This window comes from Triticum urartu, chromosome 7A (genome assembly GCF_056163025.1).
Source record: "Triticum urartu cultivar PI428250 chromosome 7A, HENAU_Tu73, whole genome shotgun sequence".
Taxonomy (NCBI): Eukaryota; Viridiplantae; Streptophyta; class Magnoliopsida; order Poales; family Poaceae; genus Triticum; species Triticum urartu.
In genome coordinates, this window is record NC_141879.1 from 592,594,253 (window position 1) to 592,612,731 (window position 18,479).

Sequence of the window (18,479 nt, forward strand, 5' to 3'; positions counted from 1 at the left end):
GTGAGCTCCGTTAGCGAAAGAAAACAAAAGACCACTTCAAGGTACTGTAATGAACTCATTCTTTATTTATATTGGTGTTAAACCTACTGTATTCCAAATTCTCTATGGATTATAAACTATTTTACTAGCCATAAATTCATCAAAATAAGCAAACAACACACGAAAAACAGAATCTGTCAAAAACAGAACATTCTGTAGTAATCTGTAGCTAGCGCAAGATCTGGAACCCCAAAAATTCTAAAATAAATTACTGGACGTGAGGAATTTATCTATTAATCATCTGTAAAAATAATTAACTAAATATCACTCTTCAAATAAAAATGGTAGCAGTTCTCTCGAGCGCTAAAGTTTCTGTTTTTTACAGCAAGTTCAACAAGACTTTCCCCAAGTCTTCCCAACGGTTCTACTTGGCACAAACACTAATTAAACACAAAAAACACAACCAAAACAGAGGCTAGATAATTTATTTATTACTAAACAGGAGCAAAAGAAATGAATAAAAATAAAATTGGGTTTCCTCCCAACAAGCGCTATCGTTTAACGCCCCTAGCTAGGCATAACAAGCAAAGATAGATCTAGGTATTACCATCTTTGGTAGGCAATCCATATGTGGCTCTCATGATAGTTTCATATGGTAATTTTATTTTCTTTCTTATAAAGTGTTCCATACCCTTTTTTAATGGAAATTGAAATCTAATATTCCCTTCCTTCATATCAATAATCGCACCAACTGTTCTAAGGAAAGGTCTACCAAGAATAATAGGGCAAGAAGGATTGCAATCTATATCAAGAACAATGAAATCTACGGCCACATAATTCCTATTTTCAACAATAATAACATCATTAATTCTTCCCATAGGTTTCTTAATAGTGGAATCCGCAAGGTGCAAGTTTAGAGAGCAATCATCAAAATTACGAAAATCTAGTAAATCACACAAAGTCTTGGGAATAGTAGAGACACTAGCACCCAAATCACACAAAGCATAAAACTCATAATCTTTAATTTTAATTTTAATAGTTGGTTCCCACTCATCATAGAGTTTTCTAGGGATAGAAACTTTCAACTCAAGTTTTTCTTCATAAGATTGCATCAAGGCATCAACAATATGATCGGTGAAGGCTTTATTTCGACTATAAGCATGTGGAGAATTTAGCACGGATTGCAACAAGGAAATACAATCAATTAAAGAGCAACTTTCATAATTAATTTCCTTTAAATCCAATATAGTGGGTTTAGCAACATCTAGATTTTTATTTCTTTCAATCCCACTTTCGTCAATATCATCATTAAGATCTAAATACTCCGAATTTTTAGAACGTCTTCTAGGTAAAGGAAGATCATATTCAGTTTCATCAAGATTCATATTGCAAAATAAAGATTTAATTGGAGACACATTAATAACTTTTAGATCTTCATCTTGATTTCATAGGAATTGGAAGAACACGCTTTAATAAAGTCATCTTTGGAAGCACGCATCCTAGCGCTTCTTTCTTTACACTCATCAATTGAAATTCTCATGGCTTTTAGAGACTCATTGATATCATGCATAGGTGGAATAGATCTAAGTTTTAAAGCATCAACATCAAGAGCAATTCTATCAATGTTCCTAGCCAAATCATCAATCTTAAGCAATTTTTCTTCAATCATAGCATTAAAATTCTTTTGCGAAGAAATAAATTCTTTAATATTAGATTCAAAATCAGAGGGCATCTTATTATAATTTCCATAAGAGTTATTGTAGGAATTCCCATAATTATTAGAAGGATTACTAGGATATGGCCCAGGATTAAAATTCCCTCTATAAGCATTGTTACCAAAATTATTCCTACCAACAAAATTCACATCCATAGATTCATTGTTATTCTCAATCAAAGTAGACAAAGGCATATCATTAGGATCAGAAGAAACACTCTTAGTAGCAAATAATTTCATAAGTTCGTCCATCTTTCCACTCAACACATTAATTTCTTCTATCGCATGCACTTTTTATTAGATGATCTTTCAGTGTGCCATTGAGAATAATTAACCATAATATTATCTAGGAGTTTAGTAGCATCTCCTAAAGTGATTTCCATAAAAGTGCCTCCCGCGGCTGAATCTAAAAGATTTCTAGAAGAAAAATTCAATCCGGCATAAAAATTCTGTATAATCATCCACAAATTCAAACCATGAGTAGGGCAATTACGTATCATTAATTTCATTCTCTCCCAAGCTTGTGCAACATGTTCATGATCAAGTTGTTTAAAGTTCATAATATCGTTTCTAAGAGAGATGATCTTAGCGGGAGGAAAATACTTAGAGAGAAAAGCATCTTTGCACTTGTTCCATGAATCAATACTATTCTTAGGCAAAGACGAAAACCAAGATTTAGCACGATTTCTAAGCAAAAAAGGAAATAGCTTCAATTTAATGACATCATTATTGACATCTTTTTTCTTTTGCATATCACATAAATCAACGAAGCTATTCAAATCAGCATCTTCACTGGGAAGGCCGGCGAATTGATCTTTCATAACAAGATTCAACAAAGCAGTATTAATTTGACAAGATTCAGCATCGGTAAGAGGAGCAACCGGAGTGCTAAGGAAATCATTATTATTGGTATTGGTGAAGTCACACGATTTAGTAGTATCTTTAGCCATCACGACAAACAAGCAATCTAGCACACGAGCAAACAAGGGAAAACGGGCAAAAAGAGGCAAACAGAGAGGGAGGATAGAGAGAGAGAGGGCGAATAAAACGGCAAGGGTGAACTGGGGGGGGGGAGAGGAAAACTAGAGGCAAATGGCAAATAATGTAATGCGAGAGATAGGGATTGTGATGGGTACTTGGTATATTGACTTTTGCGCAGACTCCCCAGCAATGGCGCCAGAAATCCTTCTTGCTACGTCTTGAGCTTGTGTTGGTTTTCCCCGAAGAGGAAGGGATGATGCAGCAGAGTAGTGTAAGTATTTCCCTCAGTTTTTGAGAACCAAGGTATCAATCCAGTAGGAGGCCACGCTCAAGTCCCTCGTACCTGCACAAAACGATAGCTACTCGCAACCAACGCGATTAGGGGTTGTCAAGCCCTTCACGGTCACTTACGAGAGTGAGATCTGATAGATAGAATATTTTTGGTATTTTTGATATAAAGATGCAAAGTAAAAAGTAAAGGCAAAGTAAATAGAAGAACAATATTAAAGTGATGGAGATTGATATGATGAGAATAGACCCGGGGGCCATAGGTTTCACTAGTGGCTTCTCTCAAGAGCATAAGTATTCTACGATGGGTGAACAAATTAATGTTGAGCAATTGACAGAATTGAGCATAATTATGATAATATCTAGGCATGATCATGTATATAGGCATCACGTCCATGACAAGTAGACCAAAACGATTCTGCATCTACTACTATTACTCCACTCATCGACCGGTATCCAGCATGCATCTAGAGTATTAAGTTAAAAACAGAGTAACGCTTTAACCAAGATGACATGATGTAGAGAGATAAATTCATGCAATATGAAATAAACCCCATCTTGTTATCCTCGATGGCAACGATGCAATACGTGCCTTGCTGCCCCTTCTGTCACTGGGAAAGGACACCGCAAGATCGAACCCAAAGCTAAGCACTTCTCCCATGGCGAGAACTACCAATCTAGTTGGCCAAACCAAACGGATAATTCGAAGAGACTTGCAAAGATAACCAATCATACATAAAAGAATTCAGAGAAGATTCAAATATTATTCATAGATAGTCTTGATCATAAACCCACAATTCATCGATCTCAACAAACACACCGCAAAAAGAAGATTACATCGAATAGATCTCCACGAGAGAGGGGGAGAACTTTGTATTGAGATTCAAAGAGAGAGAAGAAGCCATCTAGCTACTAACTATGGACCCGAAGGTCTGAGGTAAACTACTCACACTTCATCGGAGGGGCTAGGATGATGTAGAAGCCCTCCGTGATGACGGCCCTCTTCCGGCGGAGCTCCGGAACAGACCCCAAGATGGGATCTCGTGGATACAGAAATTTGTGGCGGTGTAATTAGGTTTTTGGCTGCTGTTCTGATCGTTTGGGGGTACGTGTGTATATATAGGAGGAAGAAGTACGCCGGAGGAGCAACGAGGGGCCCACGAGGCAGGGGGCGTGCCGTAGGAGGGGGTGCCCCCACCCTCGTGACCGCCTCTTTTGTTCCTTCGAGCAGGGTCCAAGTCTCCTGGATCACGTTCGGTGAGAAAATCACGTTCCCAAAGATTTTATTCCGTTTGGACTCCGCTTGATATTCTGTTTCTCCGAAACACTGAAATAGGCAAAAAAATCAATTCTGGGCTGGGCCTCCTGTTAATAGGTTAGTCCCAAAAATAATATAAAAGTGGAAACTAAAGCCCAATATAGTCCAAAACAGTAGATAATATAGCATGGAGCAATCAAAAATTATAGATACGTTGGAGACGTATCACGTGCCATTGGTATTCTAATTTACGTGTTTTGCACATACTCGAAGTACTAGTAAGGTACACGTGCATTGCACGCATCAGATTTTGCAACCAAATTATGAATAAATACCACACTATAGCATCTAAGCTCTGAGTCATATATGCCTGATGTAGCCCTTCGTTTAATTCTTATAGTTCATCTCAATAAAAATCAATTAGTTTTTATAAAAAAGCTAAGAACGCGGGAATAGGAAAAACATGGGATTATAGTGGAATGTCGTCTTGAATCCTACAGGATTGTACGAGTGTTTGATTGTGCATAGAAAAAACACAGAATTCTTTGAAAGAGGTTTGAGTGGATGGGATGTTTCCTATGAAATCTAGTGCAAATGAATCATATGGAAAAATTCCTATGGTTTACAATCCTACGTATCAAACAACCAAGATATGAAAAATTCCTAATGATTAGAATCCTCCAAAATTCCTTTGAGAATCCTTTGAATCAAAGAATCCCTTAATCTATTTTAGGATTCATGGAATTGTGCATTGTAAAGAATAAAGTAAAAACAAATAATGGAAATTCAACTAGAAAAAAGTTTGGGCAGTTATGATACGGAAGATTCTAGAACAAAAGAGAACCACTTTTGTTTTGAGGTTTGTGCACTATGCTTAAGTTCAACCATGGAGTCCGCTAGATTGTATATGTGGCAAAATCCGGTGGGGGGCTAGAAGATGGTGCGAGGGGCCGAGTGGAGGGAGACTATGAAGGAATGCACAAGTACGAGATCGATATTTAGAGAGAGGTGGGGGCGAACACGTGTGTTGTTGCGCATTGGCGGAGCCATGAAAAATAAATGAGCTAGGGGGCCAAGCATTGCTAATCCTTTACGAGGAGGGTCAATTCATGAACTTAAACCATTTTAGCAGCAATTGTCTAATGATCACATTCATATTAGCCTCGATATATAGTGATGTTAGGGGGGAGGGGGGCAGGGCCCTTACTGCCCCCTGTCTTCACCACTGGATATATAATTAATGTGGGTGTATTAGCTATATATGTTAATCCTATATAGAGAGGTATAGATTGATCGATGTCGACGTGGGAAAGAGGGTGAGACCTCACTGGATATATCGATTGATCGGTTTGTGTGGAAAACTATGAAAGACCTAGCTATATACACACATACATAGAGGAACATCGATCATTGCGCATGCACGCGTGAGAGATAAAGAATGCCCGATATGATGGAGAGGGGGATGTGTGTGGGTGTGTGCCTTCATGGGAGACCGACCTAAAGAAAAAGATTGCATGCGTGCGATGGATAATGCCGACTGGTAGTGTGTGTGCATGCATGCACGAGAGAAAGTTAGTGGTACAATTATAAAGAGAAGACTACTGTGTGGGTGTAAAAGAATAGGTGAGGTCATAATCAATGTAAAGTTGAATTCAAATATTTGAATAAGAGATCCTGATGTTTGAAACCCATGCATGCATGAATATAACAGAGATCTACGCGGTGTGGTTTGGAAACGAGCATGTTGTAATGTATACACATTGAACAAGGTCAGACTGATTTGAATTTGAGATACCGATGGCAGACATCATTTGGCCATGTCGCATCCATGCATGGACACACTATTCTAATTGGAGATGATGGGCGGCTTTCGCATCACATATCTATATCTATACCCCTATATTGTGTGCGGGTAACTTTAACTTTGAAAGATGGTCGTTGGATGAGGCGAATCCGATGGTCCAAAGATGGCAAATTTGAGAACTACTGGCCGCTGGATATCATCTAGATTCCACCAGATTTCGCCACATGTATAATCTAGAAGACTCCATGGTTGAACTTAAGCATAATGCACAAACATCAAAACACAAGCACTTCTTTATGTCTTATTACTTTATTTGTTTTTCTACATGATTTGCCATTATTTGTTTTTACTTTATGTCTTACGACGCACAATTCCATGAATCTTAAAATAGATTAGCTTTCTTATAAAAACTAGATGATTTTGAATGAAATGAACTATAAGAATTAAACGAACATCTACATCATGCATATATGACTCAAAGCTTGCATGCTATAATGTGGTATTTATTCATAATTTGGTTGCCAAATCTCATGCGTGCGATGCACGTGTACCTTACTCTAGTCTAAATGGTGTTTGTGTGTGTGTTGTGCGTGTTGAGGTGCAAATTTTCTTTTTTTTGGGTACACGTTAAGCTTGTTCTTCCGAAATTTCAATCCGTGCCTTGTTATGCCGAAAATTCAAGCTAGCGTCTCTATCTATCGTACTGCGAAACTCCCGCCTCTTCAACCCGCGCCTTGTTAGCCCGAAATATTTATGATATATCTTTGTCTTGTTGTGCTCCGACAACTCCCTCCATCTCAACCCGCACCTTGCTATTCCGAAATTACAACGCGCGGGAAAACTCCCACCTCCTGTGAAATCCCGACACACGAAATGCCTGTGGTACCCCTGAACTGAAAGAACCGCCTCAAATCGGTGGGGGTACTTTCGTAACTTACCCCACATGTGGGACAAGCGCGTCTCTAAGCCATGGTTCCGCACTGCCATCCCATCCGCCCACCCATTCGTACACCGAGGCCGCGAAAACCCGCGACGAAACCCCACACCCTGCTCCGTCGGCCACCCAGCCGGAGCCTCTTCCCCGACGACGTTGTTCACAGCCACACTTCGACGTCCCTCATCCATCGTACTGGATGAGGATCCGTCGTCGATCTCATCGTCCCGCCGGTTCAGCCACCCCTCCCCGACGTTCCCCTCGTCTTTCGCGCCACCTCCATTCCCACACTGCCGTCTGCACCTACACCACCGGAAGAGCATCATCATCACCGTTTCCTCGGGTGAAGCTGCGGCCTAATCGGCGCCACCAAAGAGGTTGTACACTAATCGCTGCATTTTCTTCTTGATTCGATCTCACGGTGCTGCTGGTGCTCTGTCCCGAGCCGACACGGTGCGGCTCCATCCACGGCGGCATCGCTGGCCACTTCCTCCACGGCGTCGCTCCCAGGACGGCGATGTCCACATCAGTAGGAGCTGCTGCTGCTTTAGCTCTTGCTCACGCTGCTGCTCTACTCTTGCTCTCGGTCCCCTACCTGGTCTGCTCTTGCTATTGCTCTTGCTCGCGCTGCTGCTCTCGCTCTTGCTCTTGCTTGCGATGCTGCTCCAATTTAGCTACACTTTAGTCGAGTGAATCGACTTTTGGGTCAGTCGTTTTTCAGGGGGTGGGAGGGCTCGCCAGGGTGAAGGAAGAACCATCCGCAGCAAGGAGGTACCCCACTATCTATCTTAGGGTTCAGGATGGGGGCGGTGGTCGCCGTCGGTGGCGGGGCATTGGCGGGGCGGTGGCGTGGGGATCGCCGGAGAAAAAAGCTCACCACGGGGGGGGGGGGGGGGGGCTAGAGGGATGGCCGGGGCGGCGGTGGACTGGCGGTGGGGAGTGTTTTTGGGGCAGGAGGGGCGGTGCACCGCCGGCCGCGGGCGGCGGGGGGCTGCTGTTTGGCCGGTGGTGGCTGGCGGCTCAGGGGGTGGAGGTTGAAGATGAACCGCAGGCCCTTGATTTCGTATCCAACGGCTGCAAAATCGACTGACCAGAGATGAAAAAGTCAGTCAACCGACGTGTAGCCTCACCTTCCTAGTGCGTTCAGTTTTGACAGCAAAATTTAGTTTCGACAGTTTAGTTCAGTTTCAACAGTTAAGTTCAGTTTCGACAGTTAAATTCAGTTTCGACGGTTAAGTTCAGAGATGAGCGGCTGATGTATTTTACATCTAGCACTTTGTGGTTATGTATTTTACATTACGTATTGGAGATGCTATTAGAATTCCACTTAGGTTAATGTTGTTCGTTGTCTCTCTTGTCCTACTTCAGCCTCGGCGTCGTACTATTCACCGGAGCTGCTCCAATGAAGAAACCCTCCATCACAGCGGAGCAGTACCTCGGGCTCCATCTCCAGACGCCTAAGATCTTCTTCCCCACCTCTGACAGCCTAGTCAGCCGGAGCATCCTCACCGACCAACCCAATCACGTTGAGATCGACATGGCTTCGCCAAAGAGGTTGTACACTTGTTGCATCTCTTTTTTACTCTACATGTTATATATATTGTCCACTGAGCACTCGTAGAAACGGAAAATATGATTATTTTATCCTACTATATGACAAGCAGTGAGGTACTAGGCAACTTAGCTATCCGTGATGGACTCTCTTGATTGTCATCATTATTTATCTCTGCGCGTTTGAGCTGTCCATTTGTCGATGGGCCTGGGAGTTGAGCTAGTATGGTAGTGGCCTGGGTCCAAAGTAATAGAAGTAGCACAAAAACATTTTTTAGTGTAGGATTTTCCTTGCTCAAGCCTGCCTACTAGAATCGCCAGTGCTTGAAAGGAAAAGTGAATGAAAAACATTGGAATTGGAAAGTTTCCTATGGTACTACTTTTCATGAATTTGGTGCAAAGGAATGGAGCAAAGGAAAACTGTAGGATTTGTTCCTTTAGTGTCTCCTTGAAAGAAAAACCGTAGGAATTCTAACTTCCACTTCTCCTCCTTTTCATATTCCTATTCATCAAGCACAAGACTAAGAGATAGTAGCATAATAGCATTATAACCGTACATTTTCTTGTGGTTTGACTTAATCTCACCACGCTTTTTTGCATCCTGTGATCTTCCAATTGTTGTGAATCAAACACCCAGATTGGCAGAAATCCTGTGTTTTTAAATTCTCTGTTTTGCACGTGCATTCCTATCATATTCCTGTCTATTTCCTATCACTGCATTGTTAGAATCCTCAAATTCAAACAAGCCATTACTCAATTACTTCTTTTATAGATATGTGTCAAAGTAAACCTTGTGTGGTTTGTCCTGCTCCTACGGCGCTGTGCTCCACCCCAGCTCAGCTGCTCCAACGACGGAAGGGTTCACCACAGCAGGGATCCACTCTCCAGACTGTCTTTCACCGCCTCAGATCTTCTTCCCCGCTGCCGGCAGCCACGGCAACTGCATTACCATCATCAACTGAGCAGATGACCTTGAGGACTACATGGGTCCGCAAGAGAGGTCGCACTCTTCCGTGCTTGCTTATGTTATGCGTCGATTAATATGATGACATGCTACATTATCGTCGTGTTCACCTATTAGACTCCGAGTCAGGTCCAAACTAATGCTGAAACTTGAGTTTTTAAATGGTTGTGGGGTACATATTGGGGCAGCAATCAGTACTATCTGTCTACTATCTGGTTAATCTCCGGTGTCTACTATGAGTTTCATGTTGGTTGCAAACAAACATTAAAGGAGCCATTATCTGTATTTTTAACTAAAGCTATTATCTGCCTGCTATCATTGGTTTTGGGTCTATCCACAGTTTGCTACCATCACTCTGGATTTGTGCATGCAGTCCTTACATAATCTCACTATGTTTTATTCCTATGCATGCCAGTTATTCTACACAATGGAAATGATCATGTAGAGCAAAAGAGATGAGCCTTCCATGGCAATACAATTTCATGCAGACGTTGTTCCATCGTGGGCGCAAAGGCAGCCCCCCCTCCAGCCATTTCGGATCATAATCAAGAGGAAAATAACTGTTCTGAGGGGGATTCAGAAGGAGAAAACCACTCCTATTTACCCCATGAGGTCTTCGCTCTAACTTGGCATGCTGATGTTGGTAATATCATGCATATGGTGCCTTGCATATTAAAGATGTCAGCTTCTTAGTTTAGACATGCTTTGTGTCAATGCCATCTGTTTAGTTTCTTTATCGTATATGTGAATCATGCAATGCCATCTTGTCTAGCCAGGCATCATATATGTGAATTTTGCAATGCCACCCTGGTTAGCTAGTCATCTTATATGTCAATTATATCATGTCATCATTTTTTTATTACGTGTTAAATTTGTCAACAATTTTAGTACATTCAATTACTCTTCTTGTGCATCAGCCATTCGACACGGTCATGGAAAAATCTGGAGTGGAAAGAAGGTCTTCAAAGCAGACAATGCTATCTGATGAAGCGCATGTCTTGCTGGTTACCGATAGCTCCTCAGAGCAGGATTCAGAGACAGATGACCAGTCATATTCCCCCCCGAGGTGCATGCCCTAACTTGGCAGGGTTATGTTGCTCATATCGTGCGTCTCTTATCTTGCATTGCTATGTCATTTGCTTAGTTTAGACATACTTTGTGTGAATGCCACCTGTTTAGTGTCTAATTACCATATATGTGAATTATGCAATGCCATCTTGTTGCAAGACATTATATATGTGAATTATGCAATGTTATCTTGTTGCAAGGCATTATGTATGTGAATTATGCAATACCATGCTGTTTAGGCAAGCGTCATATATGTGAATTATATCATGCCGTCCTTTTTTTGTATTTCTCATTGCTTTCGTCGACAATGTTTGTATATTCAACTGCTCTTCCTGTGCATCAGCCATTTGAATTGTGATGGAGAAATCTGGAGTGAAAACAAGGTCTTCAGGGCAGACAATGCTACCTGCTAAAGCAGATATCTTGCTGGTTACAGATAGCTCTTCAGAGGAGGATTCAGAGGTAGATGACCAGTCCTATTATCCCCCTGAGGTGTATGCTCAAACTTGGCAGGGTTATATTACTCATATAATGCATATGTTGTATTGCAATGCTTAGTTTTTACATCATATACACAATATTGAATGCCATCTCCTGTGTTGACACATCATATATGCGATTGCCCTCTACTCACTTCCTTAGTATATAAATCATATATTTGAATTATGTCATGCCATGATGTTTACATAGATAGCATGTATCGGAATTATGGCATGCCAACCCATTTTCTAAAGACATAATATAGTTATATCATCTCATCCTGTTTACATAGTCATCATATTTTAAATTATGTCATTCTATCCGTGAATTATATCATGCCATCATGTTTCCATCGATGGCATGTTTGTGATTTATGGCATGCCAACCACTTTATAGACACATCGTATAGTTATATCATGTCATCCTGTTTACATAGTCATCATATTTTGAAGTATGTCATTCTATCCTGTTTAGTTAGCCATCACACATGTGAAATTGTGTCATGCTATCCTGTTTAATTAACCATCATATATGTGAAATTATGTCCTGCTATTCTGTTTGCTTAGACAACATAAATGTTAATTATTTCATGCCCCGTTTTCTTCCCTACTTTCCATTGCACCTGTCTATCTTACAATGTCTGTACATTCAATTACTTTTCTTGTTTATCAGCCATTTCAATTGGAGGGAGTGATGGCAGTATCTGTGGGAGTAAAAACACGGTCTTCAGAAAAGATCGTGCTACCTGTCGATGCAGATAGAACCACGGTTGTACTTGCCCAAGAACCAGCCCCACCACACATAACCCACACTCATGCAAATTGTACCCCTACCCAGTTGGACAGACAACCAGCCACACCCCTTCTAACCCCAACCCCAGCAGATAGACACCCAATTCCCGTTGACACAACACCGTCTCCACGATAGAGCACCCAAACACGAGGAGTTAGTAAGGCAACTGCAGTGCCCAAATCACGAGGACCACCACTCCGAACCTGAAGTCAATGCTTAAAGCAGAAGAATAATTGTTCTTAGGTCAGGTTCCATAGTTATGGTTCATACTACTTTGCTGTTGCATCACTGTATTTACTAATACCAACTAATTTCAAATTTGAAGGATGCAATTGAAACTCCAATGGAGCAACAGGTATGTTTTAAACCTGTTTCTTCAACGTGTTTGGATGTTTGATGTTGTAACTTGCTCTATGTTGATTTCAGTTTCAATTGAATAAACAGTTATGTTCTCATGCCATGCACATTACAAGTGTTGTTATTGCTGTGTAGTTTCCCACACTTATATTCTGTTTATGCTGCTTTGTCTTAAATAGATATGATTCGAACTGTATCTATCTTGATTTGGCAACATAAACTAGAATGATATAGACCATATAGTGACCATACTACATAGATATATGTTTGTTTCATGCTGTTATCCTGTCCACCTTACTAGTGAACTCAAAATGAGTTTCATATACTACATTGTAAACCTGAGATGTGTTTGTTTGTTTCTCTTTTAGAACGCGGATAAAATATTGGAGAAGAGTACCCTGTTATGCAATGGTAAAGGAAGTAATGCAGATAAGGTTCAAGATAGTGAGACATCCCTGTTGGTCTCCAAGAAAGCTGATAAAAACTATATTGAAGACACTAAGACAACCCCAAAGTCCTGTCTTGATGTACTGTTCGAGTTACTGGCTACCACTGCTAGCACCAGCTCTTCGAACTCGTTGCATGAATCAGTTCGGCTTCTTGATTCTCAACTTCAAGCTGAAAGACATCGATCAGATGTTATGCGACAGGAAGCCGAAGAACTGAGGAAGTCCCTGCAGAATTCAAATGCATACTTTTTGGTGCAACAGCAAGCGCTGGAGTACTTAAGCGCCAAACAAGAGAAAGTTAATAAGCTTGCTAAGCATCTTGCCAGCATTATTGGTACCCAGGATATTGTTTCTTGAGCTCTTCTGAAGTGGTTTCAGTTCTGGACTTGTTTTGCTGCGGCGTTTATATGCTGCTGTGTTCCCTATATTTGCACTGGTGGCGAACTTTGATGCCCAGTGGATGTAATATGTGTAATAGCCGTGATAGCCTAGTGTAAGTTGCTTGCTTATTTATTTCCTTGTTGTCTTGTTTATTTGTTTGCTTGTAGTCAGTGCAGTTCTTTTTCTGCGGTTTGCTAGTGGCTGCAATGACCTATTTTTTAAAACTAGGCGACAATAACCATGGGCTAATATTTACTATAGTGACACTGGGCCTCCTATGGGCCGTAGAAATAGTGGGCCATCTATGGGCCGTATAAACAGTGGGCCTTCTACGGGCCGTAGAAACAATGGTCCTTCTACGGGCCATATCATCAATGGGCCTTATACGGGCCATATGATCGATTGGCCAAACATGGGCCAAACAGACCGCATTCTGGCCGTAAACGGGCTAGAGTTGGAATCGTCCGTTCATGGGCCGACCATAACGGGCCATCGTAATAGGCCATATTTGATGACGCTATGAAAACGGCCCAACGTATTAATGGACCACAAACGGGCCGACTGTAACCACGGGCTGAAGTTGGCCCACGAGTAGAAAATGACGGTAATGGGCCATAAGTAAAAGAATGCTGGAAAATAGCCCAAGAATAAATGGGCTCTGAGAAGGCCGAAAGATAACATGGGTTGGAAATGGCCCAACGGAATAACGGGCCGTTAATGGGTATAAAGTGATACACTGTTCTTTACGGGCCAGTTTCACCACGGGCCGTTAATGGGTGTAAAGTGATACACTGTTCATTACGGGCGAGTTTCACCACGGGCCGTTAGTAGGCCAAGAGTTACATAGGGCCTCATATGGGCCAAAAGATGTCATGGGCCACACACGGGCCATAAGTGAAAATGGGCTGGAATCATATTGGATGGCCCAGATGACGCTACTAGGCCTAATTTGAATAGGGCATAACGGGCCTTGGGTTAGCGGGCTGTAAATGGGCTATATGCGAATAGGCCGTTAACAGGCTTTCCATGGGCCGGCCCGCCACCTTCTGACCAAGTCAAACGGCCGGCCTTTTCACAAGATGGGCCTCTGTTGGTCCGTGCCACGTGTCGACGTATCATAGGTACCTTCTGTCCAATGAGTGGATGACATCTGTCCCAGCGATGAGCCGACACGTGTTTCCTCCAGCCAATGATGATTTTACACGTGGAAAAATCCCCATTGGTCGGGGGCTCTTAACGGGTTATCGGATCCAAAACCCGACCCGATAGCTTAACGGCGTTCCGTTACGGTGGATGCCATGTTTCGGTCACCCTTGACGAAAGTCCTTCTATGACGCGCGATTTATCGTCATGGAAGTGGACACTTCCGTGATGATAATTTTAGTAATGTCATGGAACACTTCTATGACAGCACAGGTATGACTATCCTGATTATGTCATAAAATCGTCATGGATGTACATGCATGGCAGAAAACATGACCTACTGTGGCAAACACGTATCATCACGGAAGTGTATTTTTTTGTAGTGATAACTCTTTACGACAAACTCATTATCACCTCCATAACCGAGAAATATTTCCTTAGTCCTCTAAGGAAAATTTTGATCGTTGTCCAGTGATCTACTCCTGGATCACTATTGTACCCCTTTGCGAAACTCATGGCAAGGTACACAATAGGTCTGGTATACATCATGGCATACTTTATAGAACCTATGGCTGAGGCATAGGGAATGACTTTCATTCTCTCTCTATCTTCTGCCGTGGTCGGGTTTTGAGTCTTACTCAACTTCCTACCTTACTCAACACAGGCATACTTCTTTGACTGTTCCATTTTCAACTACTTCAAAATCTTGTCAAGGTATATACTCATTGAAAAACTTATCAAGCGTCTTGACCTAGATCTTGATGCTCAATATGTAAGAAGCTTCACCAAGGTCTTTCTTTGAAAAACTCCTTTCAAACACTCCTTTATGCTTTCCAGAAAATTCTACATAATTTCCAATCAACAATATGTCATTCACATATACTTATCAGAAAGGCTGTAGTGCTCCCACTCACTTTCTTGTAAATACAGGCTCCACCGCAAGTCTGTATAAAACTATATGCTTTGATCAATTCATCAAAGCGTATATTCCAACTGCGAGATGCTTGCACCAGCCCATAGATGGATCGCTGGAGCTTGCACACCTTTTTGCACCTTTAGGATTGAGAAAACCTTTTTGTTGCATCATAAACTCTTCTTTAATAAATCCATTAAGCAATTCAGTTTTGACATCCATTTGCCAGATTTCATAAAATGTGACAATTGCTAACATGATTTGGACAGACTTAAGCATCGCTATGAGTGAGATAATCTCATCATAGTCAACACCTTGAACTTGTTGAAAACATTTTGCGACAAGTCGAGCTTTGTAGATAGTAACACTACCATCAGTGTTCGTCTTCCTCTTGAAGATCCATTTATTCTCAATGGCTCACCGATCATTGGGCAAGTCAATCAAAGTCCATACTTTGTTCTCATACATGCATCATATCTCAGATTTCATGGCCTCAAGCCATTTATAGGAATCTGGGCTCATCATCGCTTCCTCATAGTTCGTAGGTTTGTCATGTTCTAGTAACATGACTTCGAGAATAGGATTGCCGTACCACTCTGGTGCGGACCATACTCTGGTTGACCTACAAGGTTTGGTAGTAACTTGATCTGAAGTTTCATGATCATCATCATTAGCTCCCTCACTAATTGGTGTAGGAATCACTGGAACTGTTTTCTGTGATGAACTACTTTCCAATTCGGGAGAAGGTACAATTACCTCATCAAGTTCTACTTTCATCCCACTCACTTCTTTCGAGAGAAGCTCCTTCTCTAGAAAGGATCCATTCTTAGCAGCAAAGATCTTGCCTTCGGTTCTGCGATAGAAGGTATACCCAACAGTTTCCTTTGGGTATCATATGAAGATGCACTTCTCCAATTTAGGTTCGAGCTTATCAGGCTGAAATTTTTCACATAAGCATCGCAACCCCAAACTTTAAGAAACGACAGCTTAGGTCTCTTGCTAAACGATATACAGTGTCATCTCAATGGATTTAGATGGTTCCCTATTTAACATGAATGCAGCTGTCTCTAATGCATAACCCCAAAACGATAGTGGTAAATCGGTAAGAGACATCATAGATCACACCATATCCAATAAAGTACGGTTACGACGTTTGGACACACCATTACGCTGTGGTGTTTCGGGTGGGGTGAGTTGTGAAACTATTCCACTTGTTTTAAATGAAGGCCAAACTCGTAACTCAAATATTCGCCTCCGCGATCAGATCGTAAAAACTTTACATTCTTGTTATGATGATTCTCCACTTCACTATGAAATTCTTTGAACTTTTCAAATGTTTGAAACTTGTGTTTCATTAAGTAGATATACCCATATCTGCTCAAATCATCTGTGAAGGTCAGAAAATAATGATACCTGCCGCGAGCCTCAACACTCATCGGACTGCATACATCAGTATGTATTATTTCTAATAAGTGAGTTGCTCGCTCCATTGTTCCGGAGAACAAAGTCTTAGTCATCTTGCCCATGAGGCATGGTTAACAAGTATCAAATGATTCATAATCAAGTGAATCCAAAAATCCATCCACATGGAGTTTCTTCACGCGCTTTACACCAATATGACCTAAACAGCAGTGCCACAAATATGTTGTACTATCAATATCAACTTTGCATCTTTTGGCATCAATATTATGAATATGTGTATCACTACGATCGAGATTAAATAAACCATTCACCTCAGGTGTATGACCATAGAAGGTTTTATTCATGTAAACAGAACAACAATTATTCTCTGACTTAAATGAATAACCATATTGGAATAAACATGATCTTACCATATTCATGCTCAACGCAAACACCAAATAACATTTATTTCAGGTTCAACACTAATCCCGAAGGTAGAGGGAGTATGCAATGGTGATCGTATCAACCTTGGAATCACTTCCAATAGACATCATCACTTCACTCTTAACTAGTCCCTGTTCATTCTGCAACTCACGTTTTGTGTTACTAATCTTAGCAACTAAACCGGTATCAAATACCCATGGGCTACTATGAACACTAGTAAAGTACACATCAATAACCTATATATCAAATATACCTTTTGCTCACTTCTCCATCCTTCTTATCTACCAAGTATTTGGGGTAGTTCCGCTTCCAGTGACCATTCCCTTTGCAGTAGAAGCACCCAGTTTTAGGCTTAGGTCTATCTCTGGGCTTCTTCACGAGAGTGTGTGACGCCCCCGAGACCGTTGCTCCGGGTGTCTACCAGTTATTCACTGTTGTTGCCTTGTCATTTGTTTGCATGTCATGCATTTCATATCATGTCATCATGTGCATCGCATTTGCATACGTGTTCGTATCATGCATCCGAGCATTTTCCCCGCTGTCTGTTTTGCATTCTGGCACTCCTATGTCCTCCGGCGTCCCCTTTTGTCTCTTTTCGTGTGCGGGTGTAAACTCTCTCAGAATGGACCGAGATTTGCCAAGCGGCCTTGGTATACCACTGGTAGACCGCCTGTCAAGTTTCGTGCCATTTGGAGTCCGTTTGATACTCCAACGGTTAACCGGGGAACCGTAAAGGCCTCGTGTGTGTTGCAGACCAACACCCCTCCAAAGTGACCAAAAACCCATCCAAACCCTCTCCATCCTCTCGTTCATTCAATCACGATCGCGTGGCCGAAAACCGCACCTCATTTGGACTCTCCTAGCTCCCTCTACCTATAAATATGTGTCTCCCTCCGAATTTTCCGCGCAGCACAAACCCTAGCACCACTCCCTTCGCGCCGCCGGACGATTCTTCCTTCGCCGCCAGATATGTCCAGCCGCCACCTCGCTCCGTCCAATCAGCGAGCGCCACGTCCCCCGCCACCGCGTCCCGCGCCACTCACAGCTCACCACGTCGCCTCGCCGGCTCCCCTGCAGCTGCGCGGGCCCGCCAGTCCCATCTCCGGCCCGCCCGAGCTGCCCCGGGCCCGAGCGCCTGCGCCTCCCTCCGCCGCGCGTCCCCGCGTCCTGCGCCGGCTTCGTCTCTGGCCGCTGCCGGTAAGGAGCTCGCCGGCCACCGCCGCGCCGTCCCCGCCGCCCGGCGACCCGCGCCGCCGCCTCCTTTATCCGCCCCGCGCCGCAAGGGTTCCCGCGTCCCTGCTCGATGCGCGCAGCCGCCATGGCGCCCGGGCTGCAGCAGGAGCTCGCGTGTTCGCTGGAGTTGCGCCGCTCGCCGGAGTCGTCATCGCCGGCCGCCTCGTCGCTGGATCCCGGCGAGGTGGATGAGATCCACCGGTTCCGCGTACCAAATGCCTCCTCGCCATCCTGGATCTCCTTGTCCTTGGTCGTCTTCGTCCCGTTGACTTTTCCCGCGAGGTCTAAATTTCTCCAAGTCCCCGAAGTTTCCAATATTTTGTGGCTACCTTCATCATGCCATAA

At 42.6% G+C, this 18,479-nt stretch overlaps 1 protein-coding gene across 1 annotated transcript in view; it reads left to right on the top strand.

Annotated features, from left to right (window-relative positions):
- The window catches only part of LOC147960587 (uncharacterized), a 41,807-nt gene extending 23,705 nt beyond the window's left edge, over positions 1-18,102 (top strand). The window contains exon 5 of the mRNA XM_087533430.1: positions 17,824-18,102. Within this exon, the coding sequence (XP_087389556.1) occupies positions 17,824-18,102 (279 nt within the window). The remainder of the gene's footprint in view (positions 1-17,823) is intronic.
- Positions 18,103-18,479: the final 377 nt, after the last annotated feature.